We start from the raw sequence: 11,266 nt of genomic DNA on the forward strand, positions 1-11,266 counted from the left end.
TTTATAGACCTCTATAAGATCACCCCTCAGCCTCTTACGCTCCAGAGAAAAAAGTCCCAGTCTATCCAGCCTCTCCTTATGACTCAAACCATCAAGTCCCGGGAGCATCTTAGTAAAACTTTTCTGCACTCTTTCTAGTTTAATAATATCCTTTCTATAGTAGGGTGACCAGAACTGTACACAGTTCAAAAGTGGTGCGCTTTGGAGAAGTTTAATTTCTGATCTGGAGTGTGTGTGGGGGCAGTGGAAGCAGATTCAAGAGTAACTTTCCAAATGTAGGTGAATAAATACTTGGAAAAGGGAAATGTTGCAAGGCTGCGGCGGGGTGGGTGTGGGGGGGGGGGGGGGGGGGGGATGCGTGTGGGGGGCAGTGGGAAGGGTCAGGAGAGTGGGATGAATCGGGGGACTCTTTCGAAGAGCTTGCACAAGTGCGATGGGCTGAAAGGTCTCCTTGTGTGGGTGGAACTGGGCTGACAAATTGAAACACTGAACCAGTGAGACAGCAAAGAATGCCGTATGTATGTGTATAGATTGATTGAACAGGAAGGAGCCACTTCAACTGCGACACTGCAATCTGACAAAGAGGCAACAGTTTACACGTTTTAAACAAGCCCGAATGTTTCCAAATGAATGCTCCATCCGTTGACGTGGGTTCTAGAAGATAGAATTATTAACCTGGAGGGGGCTCGACAACGCGGCCTGTTTACGGAGATAGCTCAGTGTGCAGTTTGATTTGGGTAGGAAAAAAAAATAAAACTCAAAGCAGATGGTGGATTTGGCTGCTGTCCCACTTGGAATCTTTTCCAAGCAATGCCGAACTGACTGTTTGCTATTCCGCAATGCATAACTGCTGTACGCTCAACCACCCAATCTCACACTCTCCCCCCTCTCCACTCCCTTCCATTCCCCCCCTTCTCCCCGACTCCCTCCTCCACCCCCTTCCATTCCCCCCCTTCTCCCCGACTCCCTCCTCCACCCCCTTCCATTCCCCCCCTTCTCCCCGACCCCCTCCTCCACCCCCTTCCATTCCCCCCTTCTCCCCGACCCCCCCCTTCCATCCCCTTCCATTCCCCCCTTCTCCCCGACCCCCTCCTCCATCCCCTTCCATTCCCCCCTTCTCCCCGATCCCCCCCTCCATCCCCTTCCATTCCCCCCTTCTCCCCGACCCCCTCCTCCACCCCCTGCCATTCCCCCCTTCTCCCCGACCCCCCCCTCCATCCCCTTCCATTCCCCCCTTCTCCCCGACCCCCTCCTCCACCCCCTTCCATTCCCCCCTTCTCCCCGACCCCCTCCTCCATCCCCTTCGATTCCCCCCTTCTCCCTGACCCCCTCCTCCACCCCTTCTATTCCCCCCTTCTCCCCGATCCCCTCCTCCACCCCCTTCCATTCCCCCCCCTTCTCCCCGACCTCCTCCTCCTCCACCCTCTCACCCTCACCCATACCCCCTTCTCCCTGACCCCCTCTTCCACTCCCTTCCATTCCCCCCTTCTCCCCGACCCCCTCCTCCACTCTCTCACCCCCTTCCATTCCCCCCCTTCTCCCCAACCCCCTCCTCCACCCTCTCACCCTCTTCCACACCCCCTTCTCCCCGACCCCCTCCTCCACCCCCTTCCATTCCCCCCCTCTCCCCGACCCCCTCCTCCATCCCCTTCCATTCCCCCCTTCTCCCCAAAGCTCAAATTCCCCCTTCTCCCCTTCCCCCCTCCACTCCCCTTCCATTCCCCTGACCCTCTCTCCATTCCCCCCATTCCCACTTCTCTCTGACCCCTCCTCCACTCCCCCCTTCTCCCCAACCCCACCCTCCATCCCCTTCCATTCCCCTCTTCTCCCCACCTTCTCCCCCCTCCTGTTCCCCCCTTCTCTCTGACCCCCTCCTCCACTTCCCCTTCTCCCCTTCCATTCCCCCCTCCATTCCACCGACCCCCCTCCACTCCCTTCCATTACCCTTTCTACCCCTTCATTCCTCCATTCCCCCCATCCCCCTTCACTCTGACCCCCCTCCACCCCCCCCTCCCCAAAGCCGCTCCACTCTCTTCCATTCCCCCTTCTTCCCCTTCCATTCCCCCCTCCATTCCCCCCTCCATTCCCCCTCCATTCCCCCTTCTCCACGACCCCCTCTCCATTCCCTTCCATTCCCCCCCTTCTCCCCTCCATTCCCCCTTCTCCCCGACCCCCCCTCCATTCTCCCCCTTCTTCCCCCCGCCCCCCCCCCCCCCCCACCGCACCCCAGGTTAACCTCCTCACTCTCGACGTGGTTCTATTTAGCTGGTTCTATGCAATCCATCTTTCAGGGGTGGGACAGGGGCTGCAGGCGGGTTGTTGGGTGGGTGTGTAAGGGTGGGGGGAGTATGTGAGCAGTGGTGGTATGGGGTGATGTTGGGGGTGGGGGGGGAATACACTTCGAACCTCAGGTTGCTGGTCATAGAATCTCTACAGTGCAAAAGGAGGCCATTCGGCCCATCGAGTCTGCGCCAACCACAATCCCACCCAGGCCCTATTCCCATAACTCAATGTATTTACCCTAGCTAGTTCTCCTGACACGAAGGGGCAGTTTGGCATGGCTAATCCACCTAACCCGCATATCTTTGGACACTAAGGGGCAATGTAGCATGGCCAATCCACCTAACCTACACATCTTTGGACACTAAGGGGCAATTTAGCATGGCCAATCCACCTAACCTGCACATCTTTGGACACTAAGGGGCAATTTCGCATGGCCAATCCACCTAACCTACACATCTTTGCAAAGGGACTTGGGAGTCCTAGTCCAGGATTCTCTAAAGGTAAACTTGCAGGTTGAGTCCGTAATTAAGAAAGCAAATGTAATGTTGTCATTTATCTCAAGAGGCTTGGAATACAAAAGCAGGGATGTACTTCTGAGGCTTTATAAAGCACTGGTTAGGCCCCATTTGGAGTACTGTGAGCAATTTTGGGCCCCACACCTCAGGAAGGACATGCTGGCACTGGAGCGGGTCCAGCGGAGATTCACACGGATGATCCCAGGAATGGTAGGCCTGACATACGATGAACGTCTGAGGATCGTGGGATTATATTCATTGGAGTTTAGGAGGTTGAGGGGAGATCTGATAGAAACTTACAAGATAATGAACGGCTTAGATAGGATGGACGTAGGGAAGTTGTTTCCATTAACAGGGGAGACTAGGACGCGGGGGCACAGCCTTAGAATAAAAGGGAGTCACTTTAGAACAGAGATGAGGAGAAATTTCTTCAGCCAGAGAGTGGTGGGTCTGTGGAATTCATTGCCACAGAGGGCTGTGGAGGCCGAGACGTTGAGCGTCTTCAAGACAGAAATTGATAAATTCTTGATTTCTCGAGGAATTAAGGGCTATGGGGAGAGAGCGGGTAAATGGAGTTGAAATCAACCATGATTGAATGGTGGAGTGGACTCGATGGGCCGAATGGCCTTACTTCCGCTCCTATGTCTTATGGTCTTATGGTCTTTGGACACTAAGGGGCAATTTAGCATGGCCAATCCACCTAACCTGCACATCTTTGGACACTAAGGGGCAATTTAGCATGGCCAATCCAACTAACCTGCACATCTTTGGACACCAAGGTGCAATTTAGCATGGCCAATCCACCTACCCTGCACATCTTTGGACTGTGGGAGGAAACCGGAGCACCCGGAGGAAACCCACGCAGACATGGGGAGAACGTGCAAACTCCGCACAGACCGTGACCCAAGCCGGGAATCGAACCTGAGTCCCTGGCGCTGTGAGGCAGCCGTGCTAACCACTGTGCCACCATGATCAATTCAGAATTTCTTCACTTGGGAAAGCCGTAAAGAAAATTCTCCTTGAACTGATGTCAAACCTATCTGGGGGGAATCTGAGCACAGGTTTCTCTATATATAGGTTCATTCACGGGATGTGGGTGTCGCTGGCTAGGCCAGCCTTTGTTGCCCATCCTTAATTGCACCTTGAGACAGTGGTGGTGAGCCGCCATCTTGAAACGCTGCATTCCCTGAGGTGTAGGTACACCCACAGTGCTGTTAGGGAGGGAGTTCCAGGATTCTGACCCAGCGATACTGAAGGAACGGTGATATATTTCCAAGTGAAGATGGCGTGTGGCTTGGAGGGGTCCTTCCAGATGGTGGTGTTCCCATGTATCTGCTTGCCCTTGTCCTTCTAGGTGGTAAAGGTTGTGGGTTTGGAAGGTGCTGCCGCAGTTGCTGCAGTACATCTGAATGACCACAAGACGCAGCTTTCCCTGGTCCCTGTACACTCACGGGGTGCGATTTTCCGGCCGTGTACACCCCAAGATTGGAAAATCCCTCCCAAGGTCAACGGACCTTTGCATGGTCCTGTCCTGCCCGTTACGATTCCCATGGTGGGCGTGACAGGAAAATTCCGTCCCATGTCTCACGAATGGCATTGGAATTGAACACTTGCCCTTCTTCAGCCGACTGGATCAATTGCTTTGTCTCGAGGAGTGCGATGGAGCTGTAATTATGGAGTCACATAGAGTCATAGAGGTTTACAGTATGGAAAACAGGCCCTTTGGCCCAACCTGTCCATGCCACCCTTTTTTTTGCCACTAAGCTAGCCTCAATTGTCCGCATTTGGCCCATATCCCTCTATACCCATCTTACCCATGTAACTGTCTAAATGCTTTTTAAAAGGCAAAATTGCACCCGCCTCTACTACTACCTCTGGCAGCTCGTTCCAGGCACTCACCACTCCCTGAGTGAAAAAAATTGCCCCTTTGGACCCTTTTGTATCTCTCCTTTCTCACCTTAATCCTATGCCCTCTAGTTTTAGACTCCCCTACCTTTGGGAAAAGATGTTGACTGTCTACCTTATCTATAGTAAGAAGTCTCACAACACCAGGTTAAAGTCCAACAGGTTAATTTGGAATCACGAGCTTTCGGAGCGCTGCTCCTTCATCCACTCACCTGATGAAGGAGCAGCGCTCCAAAAGCTCGTGATTCCAAATAAACCTGTTGGACTTTAACCTGGTGTTGTGAGACTTCTTACTGTGCCCACCCCAGTCCAACGCCGACATCTCCATATCATGGCTATCTTATCTATGCCCCTCATTATTTTATAGACCTCTATAAGATCGCTCCTAAGTCTATTACGCTCCAGGGAAAAACGTCCTAGTCTATCCAGCCTCTCCTCATAACTCAAACCACCAAGCCTCGATAGCATCCTAGTAAATCTTTTCTGCACTCTTTCTAGTTTAATAATACTCTTTCTATAATAGGGTGACCAGATTGGGGAGGAAGTGGGGATTGGGTTTGCGGGGATTGGGGTTAGGGTATTGCAATTGTGATGATACCTGTTCTGGTGACATCTGAGTCCCAATCAATGCCCCCTCTGGACTGAGAGCAAGATGGAACCCAGCAGGATTCCTGATCATTGGCCACAGTGGTGGTTGGGGGGCGGGGTGGGGGGGGGGAGGCGGTGGGGGGTGGGGGGGGGGGCAGCTGGGTTGACCTCAGAGCAATTTGGCAAGAGGTTACAGTGCCTCTGTTTGAATTTGGGAAGTGGGGATGGAGAGACATTAAAAAGAAGCGACTTCACAGAGCCAGCACCAGTGGATATCCATTCTATAGGCCAGAGACAAAACAGATAAAATGGTTCGTCCTATTGGAAAGACACGAAGACTTTGAGGGATGGAGAGGGGAGTGGGGGGGGGGGGGGGGGAATATAGAAAAGATCCAACAGAACAATTCCAGGGGTAAGGAATTCCAATTATGTGGAGAAACTGGGCTGTCTTTAAGAGCGGAAAAGGCTGAGAGAACATTGGATGGAAGTCTTCGAAATCACAATGAGTTTAGGTAGTGTAAATATATGGTGGCTTCCCTCTAACACTTCCCCTCCTCCGTCCATTACAACCCCCCCCGTCCCCACTCCCCCGGCCCCCCATGGCATATCTACCAGAGGTGTAGGTGGCCCACCATTGACCAGTGGTGTGATCTCCTGTTCTTGACGATGTCTGTGGTGTTTTCTGTGCCCTGTACTCTCTGCTGTGCTGGGAACTGCGCCACGGAAGTGGTATGGGGTTTGCCATCAACAGGACTGGAAGTGGGAAGGGCTGGAAAACTTTGGCTACCGTTTCCAACGTCAACAACAACAAGGAACTGATCTAAAGACGCAGAGAGAATGCCACAACAACTTCTTAATCAGCTGGTTTGGATTTGGAGTGCACCATCTGATAGATACGTTGAAAGAAATTCCATAGAAATACTCAAAGGGAATTGGATAATTAAGATCATAAGATATAGGAGCAGAATTAGGCCATTCGGCCCATCAAGCCTGCTCCACCATTCATTACGATCATGGCTGATTGTCCAACTCAATAATCCTGCTTTCTCCCCATAACCTTTGATCCCATTCACCCCAAGTGCTATATCCAGCCGCCTCTTGAATACATTCAATGTTTTGGCATCAACTACTTCCTGTGGTAATGAATTCCACAGGCTCACCACTCTTTGGGTGAAGAAACGTCTCCTCACCTCCGTCCTAAATGGTCTACCCCGAATCCTCAGACTGTGACCCCTGGTTCTGAACTCCCCCACCATCGGGAACACCCTCCCTGCATCTACCCTGGCTGGTCCTGTTAGAATTCTATAGATTTCTAAGAGATCCCCCCCTCATTCGTCTGAATTCCAGCAAAAACAATCCTAACCGAGTCAATCTCTCCTCATACATCAGTCCCGCCATCCCCGGAATCAGCCGGGTAAACCTTCGCTGCACTCCCTCGAGAGCAAGAACATCCTTCCTCAGGTTAGGTGGATTGGCCATGCTAAATTGCCCCCTCGTGTCCAAAGATGTGCAGGTTAGGTGGATTGGCCATGCTAAATTGCCCCCTCGTGTCCAAAATGTGCAGGTTAGGTGGATTGGCCATGCTAAATTGCCCCCTCGTGTCCAAAGATGTGCAGGTTAGGTGTGTCCTCACCAAGGCCCTGTAAACCTTGATCCCCTTATTGATCATGAGCATATCAACCTCTGTCTTGAAGACACTCAATGACCTGCCCTCCACAGCCCACTGTGGCAATGAATTCCACAGATTCACCACTCTCTGGCTGAAGAAATCTCATCTCAGTTTTGAGGTTGTGCCCTCACATGCTCCAAACAATGGAAACAATACAGGGCTATGGGGGAAAGAGCAGGAGACTGGGACTAACAGGATTGCTCTTTGAAAGAGCTGACACAGACTCAATAGGCCGAATGGATGTCTTCTGTGCTTTGCTGGTCCATTATTCTTTGAACGGCGGCACAGTGGTTACCATTGCTGCCTCACAGCGCCAGGGACCCAGGTTCAGTTCCGGCCTCGGGTAACTGTCTGTGTGGAGTTCGCACGTTCTCTCCAGGTCTGCGGGGGTTTCCTCCGGGTGCTCTGGTTTCCTCCCACAGTCCAAAGACGTATAGGTTAGGTGGATTGGCCGTGCTAAATTGCACCCTCGTGATCAAAGATGTGCAGGTTAAGTGGATTGGCCGTGCTAAATTGCCCCCTCGTGTCCAAAATGTGCAGGTTAGTTGGATTGGCCATGCTAAATTGCCCCCTCGTGTCCAAAGATGTGCAGGTTAGGTGGATTGGCCATGCTAAATTGCCCCCTCGTGTCCAAAATGTGCAGGTTAGGTGGATTGGCCATGCTAAATTGCCCCCTCGTGTCCAAAGATGTGCAGGTTAGGTGGATTGGCCATGCTAAATTGCCCCCTTGTGTCCAAAATGTGCAGGTTAGGTGGATTGGCCATGCTAAATTGCCCCCTCGTGTCCAAAGATGTGTAGGTTAGGGGGATTGGCCTTGGTAAATTGCTGCTTAGTGTCCAAAGATGTGTAGGTTAGGTGGATTGGCCATGCTAAATTACCCCTTAGTGTCCAAAATGTGCAGGTTAGGGGGATTGACCATGGTAAATCTCCCCTTATTGTGGAAAGATGTGCAGGTTAGGTGGATTGACCATGCTAAATTGCCCTCAGTTTCCCAAGATGCATAGGTTCGATGGATTGGCCATGCTAAATGCATGGGATTATGGGGATAGGGAGGGGGAGAGGGCCTGGGTAAAATACTCTGTCAGAGACTCGGTGCGGACTCGATGGGCAGAATGGCCTGTTCTGCGCTGTAGGGGTTCTATGAAGAGAGTCAAAGGGTCGGTGGAGTTGAGACCACAATCAGATCAGCCATGATCTTATTGAATGGCGGAGCAGGCTCAATGGGGCCTTACTCCTGCTCCTATTTTGTATGTTCGTGTGACGATAGAGGGCTTGATCCAAGTTTCCAATCATATTGATGGGACACAGTGGACGGGATATGGTGCAGTTCTCTGTGCTAAACTCCAGGGGACGTCCGTAAGTCATAGGAACCCTCAAGCCAACTTTCCACTTTGAATTGTTGTCTTACAGGACAGATGGAACGTTGCTTTCCCACAATCCGGGTACCACCTCAGGATGGCAGGAGAGTCATAGGAATAGAGAAGGAGGCCATTCAGCCCCTCAAACCAGTTCCTCCCATTCAATTAGATCAAGGCTGACCAATATCTCAAACTCGATTGATCTGCCTTGATTCCATATCCCTTAATATCCTCACCCAGCATTGAACAAAAATGTACCCATCGCAGTTTTGAAACTTGCAAACGACCCTCAGCCTCAATAGTCGTGTGGGGTTGTGGGTTCATGAGTCCCAGATTGTCGCTCGCCTTAGTGTAAAGAAGTCTTCCTTCTCGCATCTCCAAATGGCTCTTATTTTAACGTTGCCCGGAATTCTCCAGCCGTTCACGCCCCGCTTCTACTACAAGCGAGGACGCAGAATTTGGCACTCAGCCAAGTGTTCATTCTCTGCAGCGGGACTGGACAATCCCACCGGTGGGAACAGCTGGTGAATCCCATCCCTTCATCTTTTTTAGACCCTAGGATATAGGAGCAGATAGTTAAAGCATGTCCTTGCTATAGAGGGAGTGCAGCGAAGTTTACCAGGCTGATTCCGCGGACTGTCACATGAGGAGAGACTAAGTCGGTTAGGATTGTGTTCACTGGAGTTTAGAAGAGTGAGGGGGATCTCATAGAGACTTATAAAATTCTAACAGGATTAGACAGGGTAGATTCAGGAAGAATGTTCCCGATGGTGGGGGAGTCCAGAACTAGGGGTCATAGTTTGTTTATTTATTAGTCACAAGTCGGCTTACATTAACACTGCAATGAAGTTACTGTGAAAATCCCCTAGTCGCCACACTCTGGCGCCTGTTCGGGTACACTGAGGGAGAATTTAGCATGGTCAATGCATCTAACCAGCACATCTTTCAGACTGTGGGAGGAAACTGGAGCCCCCGGAGGAAACCCACGCAGACATGGGGAGAATGTGCAAACTCCATACAGACAGTGACCCAAGCCAGGAATCGAACCTGGGTCCCTGGCGCTGTGAGGCAGTGTTGCTAACCACTGTGCCACCGTGCCGGCTCCCCCACCAGACGGGGCAGGAGCCACAATCTAAGCCAAGTAACTGCCGTCAAATCAGTTTGGGGTTTCCCAGCCCTGTTGTGATGGGTTTGCATCCCCGCCTCACCGACCTGTTGACTATCAGACTGTGCCACGGGTGACGCTTTGGTAGACGTTTTGGTTTGAGGTTGTGTGGGCTTCTAATTTCTGTTTGCTTCCTCTTATCCCCACCCCCATTCCCCCATCACCAGCTTTACTCCCCTGGCCTGGGACGGCGGGGCTCCCACTGCCTGTGGAATCCACCAACATGAGGTGATTCCGTGACAATTTTCCAGGTGACGATGGCTGAAAATTGTGTTGTTTGGGAGGCCGCTCGATCTCTGACAGAGAAACGTGGCCAAATGATTATAACTCTCCCGGAAACCTCTCTCCTCCTTGCTCTCCCGATCACCAACAACCGGTCCAGGTCCCTCCACAGCGACGCTGTTGTTAGGGAAGCCCACCAATGCCTCTACTTTCTCAGGAGTCTTAGGGAATTTAGCACGGTGGCACAGTGGTTAGCACTGCTGCCTCAAAGCGCCAGGGACCCGGGTTCTATTCAGGCCTTGGGTCACTGTCTGTGTGGAAGTTGCAAGTTCTCCCTGTGTCGGTGTGGGTTTCCTCTGGGTGCTCCAGTTTGCTCCCACTGTTCAAAGATGTGCAGGTTAGGTGGATTGACCGTGCTAAATTGCCCCTTGGTGACCAAAGATGTGCAGGTTAGTTGGATTGGCCATGCTAAATTGCCCCTTAGTGACCCAAAATGTGTAGGTTAGGTGGATTGGCCATGCTAAATTGCCCCTTAGTGTCCAAAGATGTGTAGGTTAGCTGGATTGGCCATGCTAAATTGCCTCTTAGTGTCCAAAGATGTGCAGTTTAGGTGGATTGGCCATGCTAAATTGCCCCTTAGTGTCCAAAGATGTGCAGTTTAGGTGGATTGGCCATGCTAAATTGCTCCTTAGTGTCCAAAGGTGTGTAGGTTAGGTTGATTGGTCATGCTAAATTGCCTCTTAGTGTCCAAAGATGTGCAGTTTAGGTGGATTGGCCATGCTAAATTGCCCCTTAGTGTCCAAAGATGTGCAGGTTAGGTGGATTGGCCATGCTAAATTGCTCCTTAGTGTCCAAAGATGTGTAGGTTAGGTTGATTGGCCATGCTAAATGTGTGGGATTCTGGGGGTGGGGCAGGGGGGAGAGCCTGGGTGGGATGCTCTGTTGGAGGGTCAAGTGCAGACTCGCTGGGCCGAACGGCCTCTTCCGTGCTGTAGAGATTCAATGATTCAATGATTTTATGTCCACTGCAACTCTCACCAACGTTTACAGGTGCACCATCGGAAGCATCCTTCCCGAATGTCTCACAGCTTGGTATGGTTCCTGCTCTGACCAAGACCGCAAGAAGCTACAAAGGGTCGTGATCCTAGCCCGGTCCATCACGCAAACCAGCCTCTCATCCATTGACTCTGTCTACACTTCCCGCTGCCTCGGCAAAGCAGCCAGCATAATCAAAGACTCCACGCACCCCGGACATTCTCTCTTCCACCTTCTTCCATCGGGAAAAAGATACAAAAGTCTGAGGTCACGTACCAACCGACTCGAGAACAGCTTCTTCCCTGCTGCCATCAGACTTTTGAATGGACCTACCTTGCATTAAATTGATCTTTCTCTACACCCTAGCTATGACTGTAATATTACATTCTGCACCTTTCCTTCTCTATGAACGGTATGCTTTGTCTGTATAGCGCGCAAGAAACAATACTTTTCACTGTATCCCAATATATGAGACATTAATAAATCAAATCAAATCCCCCTTCCTTATTTGTACAATTGGTTCTTC

General features: G+C 51.4%; 1 protein-coding gene across 1 annotated transcript in view; it reads left to right on the forward strand.

The window, feature by feature from the left end:
• The window catches only part of LOC144507785 (uncharacterized), a 99,972-nt gene extending 89,104 nt beyond the window's left edge, over window positions 1-10,868 (forward strand). The window contains exon 2 of the mRNA XM_078235079.1: window positions 10,756-10,868. Within this exon, the coding sequence (XP_078091205.1) occupies window positions 10,756-10,815 (60 nt within the window). The 3' untranslated portion in view covers window positions 10,816-10,868. The remainder of the gene's footprint in view (window positions 1-10,755) is intronic.
• The last annotated feature ends 398 nt before the right edge of the window (window positions 10,869-11,266 follow it).

The sequence above is a fragment of the Mustelus asterias genome, chromosome 19 (genome assembly GCF_964213995.1).
Source record: "Mustelus asterias chromosome 19, sMusAst1.hap1.1, whole genome shotgun sequence".
Classification (NCBI taxonomy): domain Eukaryota; kingdom Metazoa; phylum Chordata; class Chondrichthyes; order Carcharhiniformes; family Triakidae; genus Mustelus; species Mustelus asterias.